Source organism: Macrosteles quadrilineatus, unplaced genomic scaffold (assembly GCF_028750875.1).
Source record: "Macrosteles quadrilineatus isolate MER2022 unplaced genomic scaffold, UCM_ALF_1.0 Scaffold_2__2_contigs__length_208266976, whole genome shotgun sequence".
NCBI lineage: Eukaryota > Metazoa > Arthropoda > Insecta > Hemiptera > Cicadellidae > Macrosteles > Macrosteles quadrilineatus.
Window position 1 is genome coordinate 81,113,865 of NW_026542595.1, and position 25,358 is coordinate 81,139,222.

At 35.0% G+C, this 25,358-nt stretch overlaps 1 protein-coding gene across 1 annotated transcript in view; it reads right to left on the minus strand.

Moving 5' to 3' along the window:
- The window catches only part of LOC128984484 (fat-like cadherin-related tumor suppressor homolog), a 97,253-nt gene that overhangs the window by 49,313 nt on the left and 22,582 nt on the right, over positions 1-25,358 (minus strand). Inside the window, exons 3-16 of the mRNA XM_054403812.1 lie at positions 18,530-18,636; positions 17,389-17,602; positions 15,159-15,220; positions 14,841-15,011; positions 13,738-13,821; positions 13,077-13,229; positions 12,271-12,478; positions 11,067-11,206; positions 10,369-10,610; positions 5,703-5,947; positions 4,822-5,008; positions 4,365-4,593; positions 3,597-3,855; positions 2,275-2,495 (exon numbers count right to left, since the gene is read on the minus strand). Of these exons, the coding sequence (XP_054259787.1) occupies positions 2,275-2,495; positions 3,597-3,855; positions 4,365-4,593; positions 4,822-5,008; positions 5,703-5,947; positions 10,369-10,610; positions 11,067-11,206; positions 12,271-12,478; positions 13,077-13,229; positions 13,738-13,821; positions 14,841-15,011; positions 15,159-15,220; positions 17,389-17,602; positions 18,530-18,636 (2,522 nt within the window). The remainder of the gene's footprint in view (positions 1-2,274; positions 2,496-3,596; positions 3,856-4,364; positions 4,594-4,821; positions 5,009-5,702; positions 5,948-10,368; positions 10,611-11,066; positions 11,207-12,270; positions 12,479-13,076; positions 13,230-13,737; positions 13,822-14,840; positions 15,012-15,158; positions 15,221-17,388; positions 17,603-18,529; positions 18,637-25,358) is intronic.

The window sequence follows — 25,358 nt, forward strand, 5'->3', positions numbered from 1 at the left end:
CAAGAAGTGAAACCGTCAATATTAAGTTATATAAGTTAACTTCGAGCTCGACCTTAAGGAACACCTCATAAAAAATCATTTTTAAAGTTGCGGTAAGAGACTATGTTAGTTAAGTATTTTTACAACTGAGTTGTTGGTCAAGCGAAGTACAAATATACGGAGAGTAGGGTTCGTTATAGTAAAAATCTACATTAAAGTAATAACGATTTCATGAATATATAAGAGGAGATTGATAAGTTCATAAGTTGATAGTAGTAAAGTATTATATGAAGTAAATAGATTGTAGTAGATCGGAGGCCAGGAAACGTGGAAACCCTATTTGCATATATTTAAAAATGTACACGTTAGTAAACTTTTGTATAAGATAAGTAGATTGATGTAGATTGATAAGTTAATAAGTTGATAATAGTAAAGTATTATATGAAGTAAATAGACTATAGTAGATATTCATGTATATATTTATGAAAATAGATTAAGTAATGTTTGATTCCCTGTCGGTTAGCCATAAACTTTATGGCATATCCAGTTCCGCCACGAGGAGGCCAGGAAACGTCGGAACCATATTTGCAATTATTTAAAAAATATACAAGTTAGTAGACTTTTGAATAAGATAAGTAGATTGATAAGTTAACAAGTTGATAATAGTAAAGTATTATATGAAGTAAATAGATTATAGTAGATATTCATGTATATATTTATTAAAATAGATGAAGTAGTGTTTGTTTCCCTGTCGGTTAGCCATAAACTTTATGGCATATCCAGTTCCGCCACGAGGAGGCCAGGAAACGTCGGAACCATATTTACAATCATTCACAAATGTACAAGTTAGTAAACTTTACTAACTACTTAAAGGAAATATATACAAAAACTAAACTAACTACTAAAAAAAGAAAAAAAATATATACAAAAACGGGGACTTTTGATAAGGTACGTCCCCTATCGTACTGTCAAACTAGAATACTAAACACACAAAAAACGACTTATTTCTAAAAAAAAAGAACTAAAAGGAAATATGTACAACAACGGGGACTTTTGGTAAGGCAGGCCCCCTATGTACAACTGCCGGTGTTGTCAAGTCACGACGGGGAGTTTTGATGAAGCAGATCCCCTAGCCTACTGCTGGTGTCAAGTCCGGTTTAGAGAAGGAGATCGTCATACACAATGTTCTTTGCGTATGCGATTCCATCTCGGGCACGTTCGGGATGGACGAGAACGACAATATGGTCGGGATGTCTGACCATACTGAGCAAGACGTACAGTTGCCCGTGCGTGAAACAATCGGTACGTAAATCAACACCGACTGAATCTATTGTCTGACCTTGGCTCTTGTGTCCGGTCATGCAATAGGCCAACATCAGTGGGAACTGACGTCGACGAACACGTAACGGCGAACCCTCGACAAACGCGAACGTAAACGTAATCCGGGGAATTCCGATAGGTTGCGTCTGTCCGGGAAGTCTCACTGTAATCAGACGGTTGGAGATGCCGATTACAATGACTTTGGTGCCGTTGACGAGTCCTTCAGCGATGTTGAGATTCCTCATAATTAGGCAAACAGAGCCGATCTTCAGCCGCAGAACATGGTCTGGTACGCCCTTGCCAGTAGCCGTGTTCAGGAGTTGAACGTCGACATCCAGGCCATCGTCGTTCTCTCTGTCCACTGTGTCGGCGCTCCTCAGCTCGTACAGATGACCGTCAAGGGAGTTCAAGATGTGGTCGTTGATCTCCTTGACGTTCACTATCAGAGTCGAGAGGATTGCGCGTCGCGAACACAGATCAGAGTCGAGTAGGACGTTTTCGGGAAAGACGGAATCGACCAAATCAGTCAAAGACGTCACTTGTCTAATTCCAAGCAACGGAATTAGACTTTGTTCGTTCCGTCCCTCCAAGAAAGTTGTCGAACTAACAGTACCGTTGCCTACGTCGAGAAGGAAATCTTAATAGGCCGTACACCTACTAGTTCGGTGAGCTGTGGTCAGGGCAAAGATTTTGAAGTGCTGCCAGAGATGGGAGGCCCGAAGTGAAACGCAAACAATGTCAGATGGCGTTCGAGCGTTCACGACGACGGGTGCGATCTGGCGGAAGTCACCACAGAAGAGGAAGATTTTACCACCGAATAGCTCACTGGATATACTACACCGAATACATACTACAGGATATACAGAGCAGGAAAACATTATTCCTTACAGCGTTAGTAAACTAAATGAAAATTACTGCGAATTGACCAATCTGTAATACGAATCAATGTAAGCTATTAATTTAATGAATTTATACCTGTAGCAGATGTGCGTCTGGATAAGGAGGGACTAGAAGAGACAAGTTGTACTCTGACTCTACAAAGCGCGGCATGCAGTCATTGACGTCCTGGATGGCGATGTAGACTCTAGCAGTGACGTCACTACTCAGCCGAGGCTCTCCGAGGTCAAACACTCGAACAGTGAAACTCACACTACTCAGAGTCTCGTAGTCCAGTTGTGTCTTGGTTCTGATAGTGCCTAAAAATAAACAGTATTTCAATTACTGGACATACGAACTGAAAAAATATCTCCCCTATTATCAATTTTACTTATTTATTTTACCTGATGAGCTAGTGATTATTGAGTGTTGATGATTATTAATGCGCAACGAGTTTTTTTATGACATAACACATTTAACATAAATTAAACAAAGCTAGGCTGTAGATTTGCACGAATTTATTCTCGGCCATCAACATATTCGTCTACAAAATAGTAGACGTTTCTCAAGGTGCCTCTCAATCAAGTTTATCCGGTCTAGATATCTAAGAGAGTTGGGAAATTTATTATAGGTTTTGAAGGCCACAGTGAAAAACAAATCTTTTTCTGGTCATTATTAGCCTAAATTTAATAATGACCAGATTTCATTGCCACCTTGTATTGTGCTCGTGGACTACAGCTCTGGGAAGGATAAAAACGCGTTGTTATGGTCTAGAAATGGACTACCCGTTACGCCGCCTAGGGTCTTAGGTTCTGAATTCAATTTTCTTCTATTGCATTTTTTTATTAAATATTTTGTTTTATTTACTCGTGTAAAACAATTGTTTGCATACCTCGTATACAAATATATACTAAATTTTTTATATCATTTGGTTTTTATAACCTATATATTTTATTCCTTGTTACAATATAATATGAAATATTAAAGTATAAAATATTTTATATTAAAAAAATTGTGCAGTATGTTATAACAAATAATAAAAGAGAGGTTTGTTTCGATGTATTGTACACCTGCTACGGTGGTAAATCAACTGCCCTCAATGAAAAAGTCATAGACCACATTCCCCCAGGAAATCAAAGCTTATGATCGCCTTCATAACCAAGCTAAGTTGTAGGTCAGTACGTTCCTTGAATGAGAACACCGTTAGAGATATGATGTTTTCGTAATGTAGAGTGAGTCATATACGGGTTATGAAACAGTAAAGAAAACCAAATAAAAGCTATTCTATTCACTAACAGCAGTTGGACAATGGATTGGAACGCGTTTCCAAAAACTAAATATACAAATACTGTTAAATAAACCAACAAAACGTTTTTCTATGACAATGTTTTTATTCTCCTATTACGTATATAGTTAGTTACCTGTAAAACCATCGATGTAAAACATGCTTGCGGCGGCTGTTTCTAGTATCTTGAACCACAGGAGTGCGTTGGATTGAGTATCAGCGTCGGTGGCGTAGATGATGAGAGGACTGCTGCCATTGGTCATGACCAGAGAACCCACTGGGGCGTCTTCTGGTACCAGACCTACGTAGATGTCAGTAGGTCCCACCAGCTCAGGTGGATTATCGTTCTTGTCCAGAACGTTGACGAGTAAGTTACACACTGCCTTGGAGCCGCCCTAAACACAACACATGGTTGTGGGTAGAATCATTTACTATTGGATACTGAAGTAGACGTCCCATCTATATGGACCAGCTGTGGCCAATTTTTTTTTTTTTAAGAACTTAGTTGTGTGAGCAAGACACAGAATGCGCTAGTGACTAAAAATCTATTTTCTACCTCATTTTTGTTGCTGGCCAAGTTGAGGGGTCAAAACAGTTGTTATAGCTCAATCAGTCGTTCCATTAGCTCGAATTGTTAATAAAGATTGTGCATTCGACAGAAATCAGTAATTTAGGTCAGCACAATCTGTCGGTAGCTCACATCAACTACGACAATTTTGGTAAAAAAACTGGCTACAAATTTAACATGGGGATAGAATGTCTGTAGAATTCAAAATGGACTTTTCAAACAAATCTATTAGTTTAAAATATATAAAAAACATACTGTACATTACGTAGATTAGTGAACAGGAAATGAAATGATCAATTGTTTCATCGGTTGATGTGTCGTAATTGCTCAACTCACCGAGTTAGTGGCTGTTACAGTCAGGTTGTACGACTCAGTGAGTTCACGATCTAGTGGGACCAATGTGGTGACAGATCCTGTGCTAGGGTTGACGGCGAACTCATGGTTGGCGTCACCTTCGACGATCTCGAAAAAGACGGAGGAAGACGCTCTTACGTCCAGATGCTCTACTAGCGATCCAGCGCGCTCGTTCTCGTAGATCTGCACTGTGTAGGATCGTTGAGTGAACCTGTATCATATAAAACAACGGTAAGGTGTTAAGTTACAGTTTCGGCTTAGAACCCTTGTGTCCAGGATGTGAAGGTGGGGAATTAAAGGTGTCATATCAAAGAGCTCTCCAAAAGGAGTGATAAAAAAATCAACATCTCGCGTTGAGATGTAACCATCGGTATGAGATGGAAAACTATCGCGTTGAGATGTAATTTTTTTTTGGTCTTAGGTATTTTATGTAACGCACCTTGGAGCTGTCTCATCGGCCGTGATGACGAGAATGTGTACGGGCACCGTGGTAGAGAGTGGAGGTTCCCCTCCGTCTTTAGCTTGGACTGTCAACATGAACTCACTGAGTCTAGACTGGTCCACAGTGCCACTCAGAGACAAGGTGCCAAGACTCTGGTGTACTTGAAACGTGTTACCGATGTTGCCTAAACACACAAATGCAGTCATTTGTTACGTTTGGGTATACAAGGCTTAAGGTAGCATGTCAACGATTTTGTAACCTCCTGAACCTGGCATTGACAGGATATTCTAGGTTACGGACTTGTGAACGTAAATGTTGAATCGAAATGTTTGTGGCGTCAAAATATCACTTAAAAAGTGAAATATCACTCTACTACAGTATAATTAATATATTTTAAGTATTAAAAGAAGACCAAATTTACTTGAACTTGATAAGTTTATCTGATAAATTACGTTTTGTATAATGACTCGATAGAGAAGCTACTGTATATGCTTTGAAAAGTACGTAATTATAAGCTAATATATAAACAACTATTATATAAACTATTAGGACATATCTATTAGGACTTATCTAGTTTGGCACGATAGATATTTTTGTCTCAGGATTTTGCATAACAACTAAAAATGTTCATCTTAGTTTACCATCTGATAGCTAATAACATATCCTTCCCATTCTTCCACAATTTAAAATTACCTCTTAGTTTTTTTTTCAAACTGTCACATAATTATAATGTTTATATAATATGTTGAATTTTACTATTAAGAGGCTTTATGTATGGCTACGGTACACGAACTCAATTTTAAAATATAACTTTTTTATGTAATTTAAACCATACTTTCTTGGATGTTGACTTTTGAGGGGAGATTCATCCAACACACCTGACAGTATTGAGTAGCGTATCTGCGCGTTGTTGCCATGGTCTTTGTCAGTAGCCAAGAGAGTGAGGACTGTGGAGCCTAGTTGTGCTGACTCCAGCACATATCCCTGTATCAGCTGATGACTCCACTGTGGCGCGTGGTTGTTGCTGTCCTCCACAGTCACTCGTAGACGCGCGTAGTTCCTCTTGGACGGCGTGCCGTTGTCCTTAGCCACTACGGTCATTACGTGTTCTACGTTGCGTTCTCTAAAAACGAAGTATAATAGAAAGTCTTATATTTGTAACGAATATTCATTTCCTTGTAAAATTACGTTTAGTGGCGAGTGTTGCATCCTTGTGATACAGATCTGGTACGATTCAACAGAGTTATTTGTTGACTTGAGCTCTTTTTTCTGCCTTAACTAACAGTACAAGATAATACATAAGACCACAAGTTTCACTAGGATAATGAGCGAAGGTTGAAAAGACACGTCCACGTGATGAACTATATTTTTGTCACATCGTACTATTATTTAAACAAACTAAGTTACAATTTTAAAATACTTTTCATGTAAAGATAACCTCTCAAAAAGGCTTCCAACTTGTTTTAAATTTTACGAATGCAAACCAGCAGCTGTCTAGATTTCGTCCATTACGTTTTACTAGTGTACATTATACTACCGATATGTCAAACTATTGACAACAATATACAATAATAAGATACATCCGACGAAATAAATTTCTTCAATTTCGATACGTGCGATTACTTACAATCAAAGTTTATATCTGGGCTTACAACAGCCAATTATTACTCCATAGGGAATAAAAATTGTGTTTACTCCCTGGTGAACAAAAGAGCTGATTAAGCCCCGCAATGCATATATTAAAAAAGGCTATTTTTACTGGAGTACGACGAAAATGAATTTTTGTATCAAGCAATTCGTGGTTTACAACCACTTTCATAAAAAAAAACACTTGTACATAATATGGTACTGAAAATAGTCATTAAGTAAATTAAAAGAAAAGTAATCATAAAACTGATTAACAGAATTCAGCCAACGTTGTTTCCTAACTCTACGGTTGAATGGAATCTTTCATGCAAAAGCTTTAGTGGTTTAGGTGGGCTGGAACGCTCTTTGAAGCTGATTAAGGGTGCGTTTCGTTGTACAAAACCGATGAAAACACGTGAAGCTACTTCTCCCAATACAAAACCCCTGGATAAATGACCGATACACATTAAAATCTAATGTAAAGTGTTAAATTTATAAACGAGCTCATTATAGAATCAATGGAAGCGTTTAAATATGAAAAATCTATCGATTTATTTTTTTATATGCTTTTATATTTCTATTTAAGACAGACAAAACTCGAATTTTATTTATATATGAATGACGCACAAACATTCGCAGCAAATAAATAATCCAGACCCAAATTAAACCTTTGATGACAGGATTAAAAAAAAATCAATTTTTTTATTATCTTCTTTTATTTCTTTTATACAGACTGTCCCAAAAGTCCCGGACCGGTTTAATATTTTCTAAACGACAACAGATAAATAAATAAGATTTGGTACATCAACACCACACCTAAAAATCTACTTTTTTTATGGAAATATCAATTTTCTGTCACGTCATGGAAACGTCCCACAAGGAGTCAGAAGGAAATCTTAAATAGAAGCATAGGTTGAAATGTACATCAAATTAAAGGTCTTTACTAGCAGAATATAATGCCGCAAATTTGAACTCAACGGACAACCGAGTCAAGAATGACAGTGGTTCAAAGATGCATTTTATTTGCATTGCTATTATACGCTTACTCCTCGGGGGGCACAGCCCTAGGAATTGGAAGAAAATTGTTAACGTAAGCATAGGTCGATATACACATCAAATTAAAGGTCTTCACTAGTAGATAACAATGCCGTAAATTCAAGCTCAAAAGAAGGCCTGAGTAAAAAATGGCAGTCGTTCAAAGATTCAAAATGGCAGATTCAAGAAATCTTTGAACGGCTGCCATTTTTTACTCAGTAATCCGTTTGAGTTCAAATTTGCGGCATTATATTCTGCTAGTAAAGACCTTTAATTTGATGTACATGTCAACCTATGCTTCTATTTAAGATTTCCTTCTGACTCCTTGCGGGACGTCTCCATGATATGACAGAAAATTGATAGTTCCTTAAAAAAGTAGATTTTTAGGTGTGGTGTTGATGTGCAAAATATTATTGATTTATCTGTTGTCGTTTAGAAAATATGAAACCGGTCCGGGACTTTTGGGACAGTCTGTATATGTATTTCAACACGGCATGTCCATTTGTAAAAAAATCCGTGTCCTCATCCTCTATACGGCTTCTAACTGTACAGCTGAATGGATTGTTCCATGCAAATGGTTGGTGATGTAATTTGTTTGGCCGCTCTTTGAAGCTGTTCAGAGTTCGTTCATTGTACACAATCGGATAAAAGTGAGTGAAGCTAACATCAGAAAATACCCTGAATAAACTATCGATATATTGTACAAAAATATAGAAATCCTAGTTAAATTGTTAAATTTGGAAAATATATTAGATAAAAGCCCATAAGTTTGTAAAGTTATTTTTAGAATGAAAGGAAGTAATAAAACATACAAAACTAATCAATGAATCAGACATTTTATGTTTATATAAGATAAATAACGCAAAACATAAACCAATAAATAAACCAGCAAATAAATAAACCAGAACTAAAATGAACTACTTGATCACAGGTAGGTTTATGGCTATAAAAGTTTTACATGTAACCACGGGTTGAGTTATACACCACTAAACCCCTTCATTAGTGAAACACATTGTTCAAACCGCGCCTGTATTAGACAACTGAGTCTCTACCAAACAATCAAAGTTCGCTCCATTTTCATGTTATGAAAGTTTAAATTACTGTTACAGCATACTCTTCCAAAAGTACCGTACTTCTGAAATCACTGATTGTTATTATAAATATATCAACATTAATTTAAAGATACTAGCTACTAAAATATGAATTTATAATTCAAGTGATTTTTTATTACTCTATGTTAATTTGCTTTTTAGAGGAAACATTGGTATACAAACCATAATTCCTTTGCCTGAAATCAATTAGAAAACATCTCTTAGTTAATAGGTTTTCGTATTGGACAAATACAATCACCAAATCAAACACAAACATCTTTCATAGTTTACTTAAATGACAATTTTCATAACATTTGATCATACGATTAACACAATCCGTTTAATTAACACCAAAGATAACTCCATTAAATTACTATGTAAACGCTAAAAGTTAATTGGGTGAAGCAAGAAATGTGGATTCCGTTACCAACAAAACACATCTTGTAAGAGCGTTGATTTCATTCCAAGTAAAATATTATAATGCAATTAAAATCATAGTGGCTAGAGAGTATTACGAAATTCCAATACATTCATTTAATAAATCGATTTGAGTGTTTGAGTCACAATACGAGAATATATTTTTTGTGGAAACCTTTATAGACCTAAAGGGAGAAGTTATCTTCTACAGGGTCTCAAACTACTAGTTTATAAAATAAAAAAACTAAATACTGTAAGCCCACATACTTCCGACGAGGATTAAGAAAAATCATTGTAACGGTAGTTAATACTTACACGACAAGATTTATTGAGTATCAACGATCCCTACTTATAACTTCTAAGAGGTTTTAGCTTTTTGTTTATGGCCACTCTTTGCCATATATACAGTTAATGTCCAGTAAAAAATCATTACCGTATACAGTAGTACACAATGAACCCCTGTTTGATTAAAGCAGGCGGCAAACAGCAGTTTTCCAGACTAAATTCATGCGTGGAAAGTCCATTAAAACAAAGTAGTGTGGCGAAAATAGCATTACATTTGCATCTCTGTGTAAAAGCAAGTAGTAATTTAAGGATCTATAAGGTTACACATACCTATAGGTATTTTAGTCTATAGGATTTTACACCTCGCCAGTCATTCTGATAATGGAAAGAATCACAAACCCTTTTAATGGAAAGCGCTCTAAACTTCTAAAATAGAACAACTGTAAAATTTTGTTTATTTAAAATAAATTTGTTAATTGAACCAGAAAGTACTTAATACTTTTATACTTTTAATGAAATGGCGACCATACAAAGTAGGTATTTTAAGCCAAGTATGAATGGAGATGAGTGTAGGATGAGTGGCGCGATCTTGTAGTCTTGTTAGTGACTAAGGCCGACTTATTCCTTAGAAACAGCTGTTAATTAATAGCCCGTACAGCTAATGGCAACTAAGGGACCTACAGTTTATAGTGGAATCCGAACCACATTTTTGCCATGATATATACGAATTTAGTCTAATTTTCAGGTTAGTACTGCGGATAGTCATAGTACTCACTCGTGCTGACGTTAATCCACACCAGGGAGTATCGCATCCACAGTGCATGCCTATAAATATCCACAATTCGTAACCTCCTAATAGCTGGATTACAGGACGACGCCACCCGTCCCAGTACGAGTTGGTGGTTCAATTCGACTACATTCATAGTTACTGACGACAGCTTTAAAATAGGAATGGGTGTTGTAAAATAGGAGATGGACTAGTAAAGTCCATAGTCAGGTGAAATATACACTCCGATTAATCATATCATTATCATTGCATGTAAAACTGTATTTATAATTCTTGTCTCTGTCACTCGTGTCTGCAACTGACCTGTCCAGAGGTCCGGTGAGTATTAGTCGCCCAGTCTCGTGTTCCAGAGCAAAGATTGTGAGTGTTGCTGGACTCTGAGCGTTGTGTAGCTCGTATACCACAGATCCACCACGATCCGCGTCACTGCCTTGTACCACAGTCACCACAGAGCCCACAGACGCCGCCTCCGACACCACAGCCCACAGCTCCACCTGGGGGAACTCCGGCCGGTGCTCGTTTATGTCCAACACGTTTACTATCACCTGGAAAAAATGGGGAAACATTAACAAATCATCGAAATGATGGGGAGGGTTCAGGGTGGCTATGTAGGTTAGTGGACGCGACACAGGGTAAGTGAGAAAATACGGGAAGGATTTTGATCAGCGTTTGTGTTAAGGGAATTCAACGTACATGGAGTGTTGGAAAAGATTCATGACGGCTGGAAGGTGTCATAAGGTAGACAAGGAAGGGCTTAGTGGGGTGAGGTAGGAGAGAGATGGAGACGTAGGGTAATGGGAGTGTCGGAACAAATTTAGAACGATGATGTAGGCCAGGCAGAGAGGCGTGGGGTACGGGGAAGGTCAAGGAAAGCATCTCTAGGACTGGAAAACGGTATACTGTACATAGAACTTAGATTTTGAAATTCAAGAATCTTCAAACATATGTATACACACGTTAAGACACGTAAGCTAAATATGCAGTTAAATGTACAGGCCAACCTGGGCAAGGACGGAATGTACGCCGTTGGTCACCGCTACAGTCAAATTATACTCTGCCTGAGTCTCACAGTCTAGTTGTTTGGCCAATAGGAGACTCCCTGGATCTCCTCCCATCACGAACTCTCCTCTGGGATTTCCATCTGTAATGTATCAAATTATACATATTGTAGTTTTATTATTTGTAAGGTTCTTAAAACTTATTCGATAAAAATTATAACAAAACTTGGCAACTGTAGTACCAAAAAACATCATCTTATCGTGCAGTATTTGGGCTATTAAAAAGTCTACCATTTTCATGAAAAAGTAAAATTTATAACATTATGAGTGTAATTTCTTTTAGTGGCATAACGACTGGTACATGCATACAAAATCTACTCATTAGTTTGGTTGACAAGATTTGATTTGATATGACAACAAGTATTACTTCTTGCGATATAATTAACCCTGAAAATAATTATACTTGATGTGATGTTTGTTAAAACAGCGAAACGTTCTGTAAGCTATCGATGTTTTCTAACTACAATTCGATAAGCTGGGAACTGTTTGACACTGTCGGTGGTAGCTTTGACTGTAGAGCGGGCGGTGATGTATGTGGTGACCTTTACCACCCGCTACCCTGCCTCACTACGACCTCGACCTACAACCCCTGATAAACTACGCCTACCGTGTTAGCCTGCCTTGTTGATTATAGAAATACTGAAGTTTTACGACTTATGTAACAATAAATTAAAAATAATTCTGGATGTTGTACGTTAAATACTTCAATATAATTTGTTGACATAACACGGTTAAACTTGGGATGTGTAATTCCTATTAATAAATATACATTCAATACCATATGCTCATAGCTCAATAATAAGAAATGTTAAATTTTTCAAGGTACTCACTCATAGAAGGGTTCTTATGTACTTATTAATCCAGCATCATCAGTACATAACTGGTTTTAGAATATCTTTTTATATCAAACAATTAACAAAAAGATCAAATTACAAACAAATTTTAAAAAGAAAATACGAGAAATATTCAAAATACAAAAACAAAAACAGTTCAAATAAGAAACTAAACTAATTTAAACAAATAAACTTCAACACAATTTACTTCAAAAAATGTTCAACATTACTTCGGCCTCCATTAATATTATTTTTAATTTGTTTAAAACCCCTACAAACGGATACATAAATAATATTTATCTTAGAGAACTAACCCAGAATTTTAAACCACAAGTAGTCGGCGTCTTGTGTAGCTTGTATGAGAGCCACTAGAAAACCTACAGGGTCTGACTCAGTCACCTCCACTCTCTGAGTCTTCTGTGCGACGAAAGGAGCGCCTTTGGCCTCGGAGGTTCCAACCACTTGGACCACGATACGAGCAGTCGAGCTCTTGTTGGGGAACCCGTGGTCAGTCGCCCTCACCTGTAGGTGCAAGAGTAAAACAATTGGCAAACGCAATAAGCAGTGTGTTGAAATATAGGTCAGTGGTTAGTAATTTTTAACTATATAGAAAGGTTTGTGGCTACAGTAATAAATGTTCTTAAGCGAGTGGCAGAAGGCAAAACAGTGGGGATTCCTTGAAAAATTAATATATAAGGAGGAATATTGATTTATAAGGAAACATAATAAATAAAATATAATTCGTTTAGCGAGGGTACATAAATTGAATACTTGAAGGGTTTTAAGGAATTGAATGAGGACGGAGCTATCTGGTTTTGAAATGTGCTTAGGCTACAAGGAGGAAAAAGGGGAAGAAATTATTCAATTATCTTCTAGAAATAGAGGACCCAAGGGCTTCAAGTCAAGAGCTTCAATTAATGAAACTGGGACCACAAAAAAGTAGGAATCTTCTAGAATAAATACAAAGAGTGGGAAAACTAGTTAAATTTTAAAAGCTCCATCAAGACTTAAAACAACTTAATATGATTCAATAATCTTGACCCTACTGAACATTGAAAAGTAGTGAATCATAAGCGGATCAATATAAATACAGATAAAGAGTTGTAGGACAAAGCCATACCATCAACTCGAACTCCTGTCCCACAGAGAAAGGTTTGTGGGAATAGATGACTCCCATCTCAGGGTGAATGTGGAACCGCCCCTTGCCACGCCCGGTCTTGATACTGTACTCGATATCGGCGTTACTACCAGAGTCTTTATCTGTCGCCAGAACCTAAAACCACACATAAGAGAACAGTTCTCTTGGATTAAAGTACTTTTATAGGCACATGTAGCTAGCCACTAACTAAATGGAGACTTTATTTTATTTTATTCTTTTCTCCCAAGAACAACGTTAAGATTTTGTGTAACCACACTTATTGTGGCTATCTTTGTGCTTTCAATTAAGTAAAGGGATTTTTTTGTTCATCAATGGGCCACCAATATATAAAAATGTAGACAAACGAGATTACGAATAGTGAACAAAAATTATGTTAGTATTAATTTATATTCACGACTAATCAAATAAAAAAAAATAACACAGATCTTCAGTTAAAAAGTATCGTGTTTTATTTATAATATAATTAAGATATCTACAGTATTATTGCTTACCAAAATACGTACATTGATTCTTGTATTAGTGGCTTGTAACTGTAAGAAATAGAATAAGTCATTGAGAACGACGTAGAACCTATAAATAAATATCAATAACTAGCAATAATTGAATTTCCACTCAATCTCACCCTTATTAACGGTTCGCCAGTCGCAGCCTTGTGAAGAGAGTCCCATGGCGAGTCACCATTCTCGGCACCACCGTTATCTTCTATCTGTAATTTTTCACCAGATTAATTATGTAAGTCACGATTAAATATGTTTTTGATTCAATGAGTTGACAACAAAACACTCCGTTTGATTTTTATCAATGAGTTAGCTCGTGTCAACACATTTTATTGTGATATTTAAACACGAATACTATCCACAGTTTAGTCGGTACGTCGATTTATAATCGATATGGTTTGATTTGTAAATTTAAAAACGTTTATAAACCTCTATGGAGGTACCAAGTGTAACATAACTCATACTACCGTTACTACTTAACACTGATATTCCTCTCCTACCTGAAGTGAAATATGAAGTTTTTCCCGGTTTTGGAGGTAACAAGTGCAACATATCCATTACTAGTGGTACTACTTAACACTGATATTCTTCTCCTACCTGAAGTGAAATATGAAGTTTGTCCCGGTCTTGGAGGTACCAAGTGTTATCAAGTACAAGTGTTACTACTTAACACTGATATTCTTCTCCTACCTGAAGTGTGTTAAGTTTGTCCCGGTCTTGGACACCAAGTGTTATCAAGTACTAGTGGTACTACTTAATACTGATATTCCTATCCTACCTGAAGTGTGTTAAGTTTGTCCCGGTCTTGGAGGTACCAAGTGTTATCAAGTACTAGTGTTACTACTTAACACTGATATTCTTCTCCTACCTGAAGTGTGTTAAGTTTGTCCCGGTCTTGGAGGTACCAAGTGTTATCAAGTACAAGTGTTACTACTTAACACTGATATTCTTCTCCTACCTGAAGTGTGTTAAGTTTGTCCCGGTCTTGGAGGTACCAAGTGTTATCAAGTACTATTGATACTACTTAACACTGATATTCTTCTCCTACCTGAAGTGTGTTAAGTTTGTCCCGGTCTTGGAGGTACCAAGTGTTATCAAGTACAAGTGTTACTACTTAACACTGATATTCTTCTCCTACCTGAACTGTGTTATGCTTGTCCCGATCTTGGAGGTACCAAGTGTTATCAAGTACTAGTGATACTACTTAACACTGATATTCTTCTCCTACCTGAACTGTGTTATGCTTGTCCCGATCGCGATGAAGTCTCGGTGTTTGAGGAACTATCACGTGATAGAAGGACTGCTCAAACTGCGGCGCGTGATCGTTGATGTCGTCAACAATAACAACAACTCTTGTAGTTGACCACAGTGGAGGCTCCCCATTGTCACTAACTGTGATCTGCAAATTAAAATCAAGGTTGTAAAACATAAAATAAATTGCTTACTTTGTTAAAATTGTTGTTATTGATATTTCAAACTGTTAGTCTCAGTCTTCTAAACTTTGGTTAAGTAAAAATATACCTTAAAAATTGTATTCTAATATTACCTCCAAGTCATGCTCCGCTTGATATTCACGGTCAATTTTGTTTCTGGTCGTGGACAGCAAACCTTGCAACAAAATTATATAATATTAATTACTAAAACATAAAGTCCCTAATCTATATCTAAATCCCAAAGTACCTATGAACTTTCGAGAAAACTAAAAGTCACACCCCCATAAACCATATACTTAAAATTTTCATCAAGACGAGAAACCTTACGCAAAACTATCCATTATCTCATAAATTGATCTTTAATATAGTAATTTCTTTCTAGAGGGAACCTTCCATCTCAGCTGTACTTATTTGTTTGTTATTCTTTCTATTTATTACCTTACTAAAATTAATAATAGTTTTCACAACTGTTATAGGAGAACAAAACAACTTTTTTTTTAGAAAAATACGTTATATTAATTTTAAGTGAATATAGATATAAGGCATCCTATCCAGGTGAGCTCTGAAGAGCTCTCTTGATATTGTGACAGCAGAAACATGAAAGCACTATTGCATGGCACTCTTAAACTACTAAAAACTGCAGTTTCTTGTGTTATATCAATCCCACCGAGGGCATGAAAAAATGTACTTTCCATCTAGGGTTCTCAATTAATGTCTATGTTTTCAAAAATGAACTGGAAAAAAAGAAAGGTTGGCCTACCTTTAATAATGATTGTAAATACATCTCGGTTTCATGGTAAGAGTTCGAGACTTCGAGTGAATGACAAATGTCTATTATGTTTTTAGAGGCATATTGCTAGGCCAGGTTCAATCCAAGAGAAGAAAGTATTGATGATTCGAACAACCTAGGTCTGCAAAGTTTTAATAACATATGGTTTATCATAAGTCTCTTTCTTTGGAGTTCCATGTTTTCATCCGATTTTTATTTTTTGTATTTTTTTTTAGTTCGTTAGTAATTAACTTTAATAACTCTGGTATCAAATTTCACTGGCTTTATAAAATTTTCTGGTTTAAAAATAAAAGATTCTAAGTGAAATGAAAAAGATAAATGAGTGATTATAGCAAAGATGATTTTCTATTACTCTAGCACTAACATTACTACAACAGTAACTGTATCAGTTATTTTATTCACAGGGCAGAAAAACGAGAAAATGATTTGATGTGAATACAATGGAAAATAGTGTTATTTTTTATGAAACATGAAAATAACTAATAAACTAGTAAAATAAACATAAAACCTAGATAAATAGTTTTTAGACCGTAATTTTAATATAAAAACATCAAGTAAGGTCTATCTCGAATAAAGTTACTGAAATATAAGCAAATTTGTAAAGTACTGCATTTATCCACCATTAAAATCTTTGTAGGACTGTAGGGGAAAGTCAAGGGCGGTAGGGGTGTAGACATTTTGCTAGATACTTGTCTACATGGCAGAAGTTGATGGAAAAAACCCAGCCTGATGGTAAATTTTTTCTGAAACCCCTGGATTGACTTGATTATAATTCCTTAGCATCGTATTAGGGAGGAAAATTCATCTTTTTATGTGCTACAAATGATGAGCAATGTAAATGAAAAAAAAATGTTGATAAAACAATGTTTTTATAAAAGAGTTGCTGGGTTTATCTATTTAGAATCGTTCATTAAACCTCTAAGTTGTCAATTAATTGTTGCACAGTTCATTCATCAGCCAAAACGTAATTACGTCCCTCTTTCTATAACAAAACTAATTCACAGCGTAATCCTACACTCAGTAAGCTTGGAGCCATTACTCTACGTACGGTGTTTCAAAAATTACTTTACAACTGTGCAAATCTATAGAGGATTAGCTTTTCCAATGACAGCCGTGGTTTTAGTGAAATGATTTGTTGGAATACATCAATTTGTTATTTTACGATATTATAAAACATTATTTTAAAAAAACTGGAGGACATTTTAAAATTTATTGCCTCTTTCTTGAAATATTACTGTGAATTAATGCCTCTAAATTTATTTATCTTCTCAGAGAATTTAAACGAATTATTATTTTCTTAACAGATGTTTCTTAAGCAACGTAACGCTAGGGCTGGTCCCAATAATCAATAATGACACTGTGCGCCTTTAAACATATTTCAACTAAAATTTTAAAATAAAAATTTGCATATGTTCAATGGCTATAACTTTATAGAACAAAACTACTTTCAAAATACCAATGATATTGAAAAGATAGCAAATTTAAAATTAAATGGTGACAGCTAAAATTAAAAACCATACATAGCAAAACCTTTAAATGCAAAATTGCGTTACCAGTTTGGTAGTCAATTTCAAAGAATCCCTCTCCATTTCCCGCGGTAATGTTAAAGGTAAGAGTAGATGTTAGATCAGGGTCTAGGTCGGCGTCCTCCGCTGTAAGTTGTAGTACTGCAGTGTGAGCTGGAGAGTGTTCTACCACGTGAGGGTAGTACACTGGCTCTACAGTCAGAGGTACGTTGTCGTTCACGTTGGTCACAGACACGTACACCTGCACAATCCAACAATCAACCTTTCCAGTACAGAGTGTTCTATCACGTGAGGGTAGTACACTGGCTCTACCGTCAGAGGTACGTTGTCGTTCACGTTGGTTACAGACACCTGCACATTACAAAAATAACTCCTTCAACGTTCTACTACTGTAGAATTTTTTAATCTTTAGAATTTAAGAAGCTAATATTTGAGCTACTCCCTAAAACTGGTAATAATATTAGAAAAAAGTATAACGATTGTTTGCACGGTTAAATTTCTTTGAATGCAGTGCACAGCAATAGTATCTTTCGTACCTAGGGCCGAAAATGAGGTTTTCCCGGCTCGAGTTGGTTTTTAACCGATCGAGAGCTACAAAACCATTTCGGTCCGTTTTACGAACGCTATTTTTTACCACACTATACCCTATAGCTCTTGAATTACTCTCCCAAGTGGAGGTGTTTAGGGATAAGCTAAGTATAACTACGAAGAAAAACGAATTTAAACTATAAAACAAGCAAATGTATTTCTCATCAATGTTTACAAGTCATGAAACAAATTTGGACACCAAAACAGACAGCTGACAGTAAATAAACATTCACATCATCCGTAGTATGACTGGTGTTTATTTATTCTATGGTATGACTATGACAAATAACAAAAGTCAGGCATTTTCATCAATTACCACAATAATAATGCACGCTGATATTCAACACGACTACAACTTTAAGTTTATGTGAAGAAATAATTTGAGGAATCAGAAAAATTAATAATAGTTGCTAGGCAGTGGTGATAATAAAACAATTCTATTGCAATGCTATGGATACTGATTGTGTATTTTATATGCATTCATGTATTTTAAGAAAGTAAGCGGGCAGCTGATTTTGCGGCTCTAGGGATGTAACTGCTAAAAACATCATAGTGTGGTGAAAATAATTATTTTCCTCACCTCTAAACGATTTCTTAAAGGAACAAGGCCATGGTCTTGAGCAAACACTGTCAGCCAAAAGTTGTTCTCTGATTCCGCATCCAACGTAGATGTAGTGCGAATCACACCTATTATAAATCAATAATAGATTATTATTTTGTACGATTGGAACAACCAGGTGCACATAACCTAATGTTAGTTTACTTGCTAAGCAAATGATATAACCTATCCAACGTTTACCTAAGAATACAAGAAACATACATTTCGAACACACGTCAATAAAGACAATATTCATTCTTGCGAACGCTAAACGTACTTGTATCCAAGATGTACAGTTTATATAACATTAATGTGGAACAGAATAAATATATTTAGTATACTACAGTATAAAACACGTTCTTTCATCTAAAGTGTTTGTTTTATTAGACAATGAAAATTATAAAAGGCATTACACAGGTGAACAAAACTGCCAAGTTTCCCCTCTCATATAGTTTTTGACTTAGTTACTGCAATTAATGTCAATAAACTTTTCTTGTATTACACATTCAACTTCCATATCAGATAGAAAGTTTAAACTCTGAACTCAGCTCCGTTTGTACACGTTTTTATGGTAACTTTAATTTTAGTTACTTTAATTTTAATATATTTAATGTATTTACATTTTAACTACTTATTTACGCGATAAAATACTCCCACCTCAAGCTATAGAATTTAATAAATAAGTTAGAAACCATTTTGCTTTGTGAATAAGTTACACAGGGTGGTCATAAATTATTGTACACATTTTAAGATAAAATAAATAAATAACCAAGCAACATAGACACGTGGGAATTGTTTCATTAAATAGCAAATTTTAAACAGTTTTATATAGTAACTGCAAACAATTAATTTTAAAAATGTCAGCAATTATGAAAAGTAGTTATAAAAAGACTGTAAAAATCACATAAACTGTTAATTGTAAGTTATGTTCTTCAGAGTTGAGGACCCTTTAGACTATATGTTGGACACTTCCCAGTCGTCCGAACTGTCTGTACCACCGTTTTATAGATTGTTACACGGAAAATTACGGCCATACCCTAAACGAAGCCTTCTTTGAAATGTTATTACAGATTTGCTTTCATGAAACCAAAGACTTTGCTTTTTATTGCACACTAGTAATTTTGTTACTTAAGTCTGTTTAAGGTTTGATTCACCAAAATGTCATACACAGTTGGTTTAAAAAGATCCATTTGTTGGTTTTGCCATGCTAACTATGTCATGCTATCCATGCTGACTATTCCACAACACAAGTCATTGAAAAAAAAAACATAACTTACACTCACTGTTTGAATTATTTTTGCAAACCTGTTATAACCACATTTTACAGTTACTGTTATTATATAATTATTGTTTTGCAGTTACTGTATAAAACTGTTTTAAATTTGCTATTCAATGAAACAATTCCCATGTTTCTAAGTTACTTGGTTATTTGTTTATATAATCTTAAAATGTGTTCAATAATTTATGACCACCCTGTATTACTATTGACAGAAGTTATTTTGATTATTTATTTAAAATATAAAATACATACTTTTTAACTTTAATTATAAATGTCGGCATAAATGACGAAGGATCTCTTTTGAACTATCTCCAATAACGCAGAATCAGCCTCAAGAGAACACTCACGCCGTTGGCTGTTCGCAAGAGAGATAACAACCGCCACTTTTCCATTACAGTAAAGCTGTTGATAAAAGTGCCACAACTTGTTTGTACAGTTTGATGAAACGACTTTACAAAAGTCATTTTGAAAATATGTATGCATTTTTTCGAATTATTAAACAATTAGTAAATCATAGATATTATATCGTTAGAATTTGTGTGGCAGGTTTCCTCAACGCAGAGGAAAAACATGAGTGAAATAATAACCATACATATTAACGAGCAGTTAAGAGGTTGTGCCAACTACCCAGTTTGGCATAATGATTGAGTTAAAGATAGTGTTAACGACACGAGTAAAAAATTTTAGGTACGACACTATTTTTGCGAGTTGCGTACATTACCTTACCTACGACAGTGTTTTAATTACTAAAAATCACTAATCATAACTTCTAAGAGAGGTTAACTTCTAAGGGAGGTTATGTTTACGTTTATAACCTCTCATTGCCACTGACAGATGAAACGAAACATTGTACCAAACACTAATTAAATTGCACTAATTAAATTGCTCCACTCAACAATTAAATTGGCCTGAACAGCTGATTAGTTGAAGTTAGAATCATTACAATTTTACTTCTTCTCTCTCTTAATAGTCCAGTCAAGGAATGAGGTGTAGAGTGCGTGAGCAGGTAACTAAGCGATTCCTTCAGAAACTTGTTCAGGGGGCTTAGGGTGTTAACATACCAAAAGTCCTGACTCCTAGGTGGTGAGCCAGGGGGTGGAGGGGGAAAAAAGGGGGGAAAAGGTATGCATTTTGGGTTTTTTGACTATATCTCGAAAACTATCAACTTTTTGTATAGTATAGTAAATTATAAAATTGAAGAAGATTAAATTTTCTACAAGAAAAGTATATAATGTGTTTATTTTGGTTCAACAGATTACGAGTTATAACTTATTTAATTGATATCTTATTAAAATCTTCTTCCATAAGAAATACATGTAAATGAGTATGCGAAATGGGGCGAATCCTATCCGCCCAAATGAAATATAAATGATATTCTGGAAATCTTGACAAAATTTCCAGTAATTTGACACTTTAATCATTAAAATTGATCCAAAATTAAGGCGAGGGCGAGGTAACAAAATTTCGAGTTTTGGTGTTTTTTTATTGGAAATATAAAAAAATCCTTAAATCATCCCATTTTTAAACGCTCACCCTCGCTTTAATTTTTAACAAAATTTCATAATTAAAGTGTCAAATTACTGGAAATTTTGTCAATATTTCTAGAATATCAGTTATATTTCCTTTGGGCGGATAGGATTCGCCCCATTTCGCATACTAATTTACATGTATTTCTTATGGAAGGAGTATTTTAATAAGATATCTATTAAATAAGTTATAACTCGTAATCTGTTGAACCAAAATAAACACATTATATACTTTTCTTGTAGAAAATTTAATCTTCTTCAATTTTATAATTTACTATAGTATACAAAAAGTTGATAGTTTTCGAGATATAATCAAAAAACCCAAAATGCGTACCTTTTTCCCCCCCTTTTTCCCCCCTCCACCCACTGGCTCACCACCTAGGAGTCAGGACTTTTGGTATGTTAACACCCTAAGCCCCCTGAACAAGTTTCTGAAGGAATCGCTTAGTTACCTGCTCACGCACTCTACACCTACTTTTGGATCATTCATTGACTGGACTATAATCCTTGGACCTCATTGGTCCGGTAGCCGTGTTTTTATGAGTAAAACTCTGCTGTTATGAAAGTAAACAATGCTGTAATCTGAATCTGTTCAATTCTAAGAACTGACTGAAACGGATATTTTAAAAACGGTAGTAGGTAAAATAATGTAACGTAGATTGACGAAAATATTATTGGGTGTATAATTATAGAATGGCCTGTGATGTCGCCACTTACGCCCGAGACTCGTTAGGGGAGTCAAGTGTCTCTAAGTATCCAGCAGCTAAAGTTAAAAGCGTCTGTATACAAGAGCCTGTTCCGTCCCTTCGTCTTGTATTACTCAAAGTACAGACCGATTACTCACAGTCTTGAATTTCAAGAATTTGTACCTGCGTATGTACAGATTTATTTATATTTAATTTGCACGAAATATTGTTGTAAATTTTAAATTTCCCTATGAAGGGAAAATAAACATACACACTATTTATATGGTAATTGTAAGGCTACAAGTAAATAAAGCTTAAAGTTTCTTACTTGACCCCGATGAGATTGCTAAATTTGTCTCGTTAGTGCACAAGTATGTATTTAACGAAATATTTATATTTATTAGCTATTTATAACTCTATACTACAGATAATTGTTATACAGTATAATTGTTTCTCTTTTTTTTAACTAATCAAAATCAGAAGATAAAGATTGTACCAAAAGAACATGACAGGAATTTTATAAATAAACATTATTATTAAACCGACATATTAATAAGTGGGACAGATATTCGGTAATATCATACGTTTATAGTCATTACAAAATACAGTAAAATGTATCCGGCATAAAAAATGAATATTCTTTCGCTCTAGTATGGTGAAACCGTCTGTCGGAAACAACAAAAGTTAAATGCTCCTTTGTATGCTGCATGGGTTATAACCCATTTTTAGATGCTTGTTATGTATAGGTTATAACTCTAAACCAATCTTTAGTGAGCAAGGAAGGTTTAGCTTTTTGTTTATATGTGAAGTTATATTCAGCTATTACACAATACTTTAACTGATCTAGTGGTAGAGTGCGGTATTTCGGCCCCGGGTTCAAATCCCGCCAAATCACCAATGGATGTTATTCAAGTGATAATTCCGCAACCCCTAGCCTGAAGTAATGTGAAAACAATCCCGGTATCGAGCCTAGCGTCCTTGGACAAGAAAACTTATTGATACAATTTTTAGAATCTGTATGAATCCATGTATTTTATTAGTAAAGCAATTTGTTATGACATTTGTTTGCAGCGGAAGGATTCTTTTGCAATGTCTACAACAATCTCCTGGGTCAATAAAAGCTATTTCGGATCAGTAACAGTAATCGTAAAAAAGACCCCACCAAATAGATTGGATTACTCAATTGTTTCTTCCAAGAGGTCGATAAACAATTCTATGGCCTAGTTTCATCTCCTGATGTCTGGATACTATTTGTCAAATTCTATTGGTTATTTTATCCATTCAAAACGTAATTCAAATATAGTTCATGTTGAAAATGCATTAATTAGAGACTGATTCCTCTATCCCGAGAATTTGGTCAGTTTTAATAGAAAGAAATGACTTGATTTCGCTACTCTCTGTAGTGTATTCCAACTTAGGTTGGTAGTTTGTGTATTTTTAGTTGTAGTGTGTTAGTTAAGATCAGATTCCAGATCCCGAAACATTGTGTATTGTTTTTTACCATCTTGATGGAAAATGTCCGCAATAAACCTTTGAACAAAATTAACTCACCATCACCAAAAATGAACTTCAAACAAAGAATTGATTAGTGGAATCGGAAATTGTATTCCTTCCATGTTTCACTCTCTACTAATTACTAACGAAACCATTTAAACAAATTCACTAAATACGTGCTTAAAACTTTTAGAATAAAATCGATTATCATATGTACGGTATAACAATCTTTTTTTAGATTCAAAGGCTATTGCTGAAAAAATAAAAATAAAAATGCATTGTAAGATAACGATTCGGTTGTTCATAAATTATTATTTTACTGAACTGAAGCCCCCTGATTACATTTGAATTATATTAATTCGCGTAAATGCCTCCATTTATGCGATCTGGAACGTCCAACAAATTATCCAGAAAAAAATCATACAGGCTTTTTTCAAGAAATAACGTATTTAGTTATTCTGTATCCATATTCCTTCCATCCTTCTAGTTATACGTTTTAAAACATGCTCCTCCAACCCATAAGAGGAAGTAAAAAATGTGACTAAGGTCCCACATCACTAAAAAGGGCTATTCATATATTCTGCATGTATTTAACTCCCGCTTACACGTTTTCAGTCATGCTCCTCTGTCATTTAGGATTATTTGGATTTTACTTTACTTGTGTGATATCATTAATCTTATTAAATACAAAATAATTCTTAAAGAGATGAATTTTATGCTTACCAAACCATTTAGGTTATGAGAAATAAAATTACAAATGTCGTCTCATAAAGTCGAAAATCTTTTAAAATAAGAGCAATCGACCGAGTAAAGGGAGTGTTACAAAGAAACGCCTAATGCTGCCATTGAAGTAAAAACAGGTGAAAGTAGACTCGGTGGTGGAATTTTTCATAAGCTCTTCAATGGCGGACGTGATGTTGTATGCTCTGCACTCTTTGTAATCTACGATCGTATTTTATGAGGTTGCGGAATATCCATCTCTTTAAAACATAAATATATCATCCACATCACTGAACTAGAAGACAACGTACGCTGTTCTCTTTATATTTTATGCGCTTAAACTTTATTCTAACCAAAGATGTGTAAGATGGTTGAAACCTTGTATTCTACACTCCTTGGATTAATACGTCTCGTATAAAAGTAATGTTAAAACTATTTTATATTATTTGATCATACAGAACGTCATGGGTGATTAAAATTACTATATTTATATTGCAAGAAATATATGTGTTATTGCAGTTATATAGTTGGTTCATTAAGACTATAGAGAAAAGGGAGTTTTTCTTTATTCAAAAAGTATGAATTCACAAAAAAATTGTGTAAATCACGTGAATAATTTTTAAAATCTTATCACATGGGTTTTAGAAAATGTATGTTAAGTGGTGTCAAAAAAATTGTTGACTAGTTAAAAGAACGGAGGGGTTTGTACAGTATAAAAAAACTTGGAACTCTCTCGGAATGTATTTAAATTTTTTCATTCACCAAAGATGAGTAAACTATATTTCAATGAATATTGAAAAAGCGAACAAATTGTATAACTGCATCTTTTGAAACTCGGAATAAAAATACTACTCATAAATCTTTCTGGCTGGAATATCTTTCTGACTATAATTTAGTTTCACAGATTGCACAAAAAATATATTGATCCAACTCGTTTACAGTTCATCTTCGTCAAATTTTACTTTGAAATTCAGAGACCAAATTCAGAGACTTGGGGAAGAAAATATCCACATAATAAAAAATAAACAGTTTTTTCTCCTACTTATTATTTATAAATCCGATAATGTATTTGGGTCTTATCATAAACAATTTTAATACACTCTTGA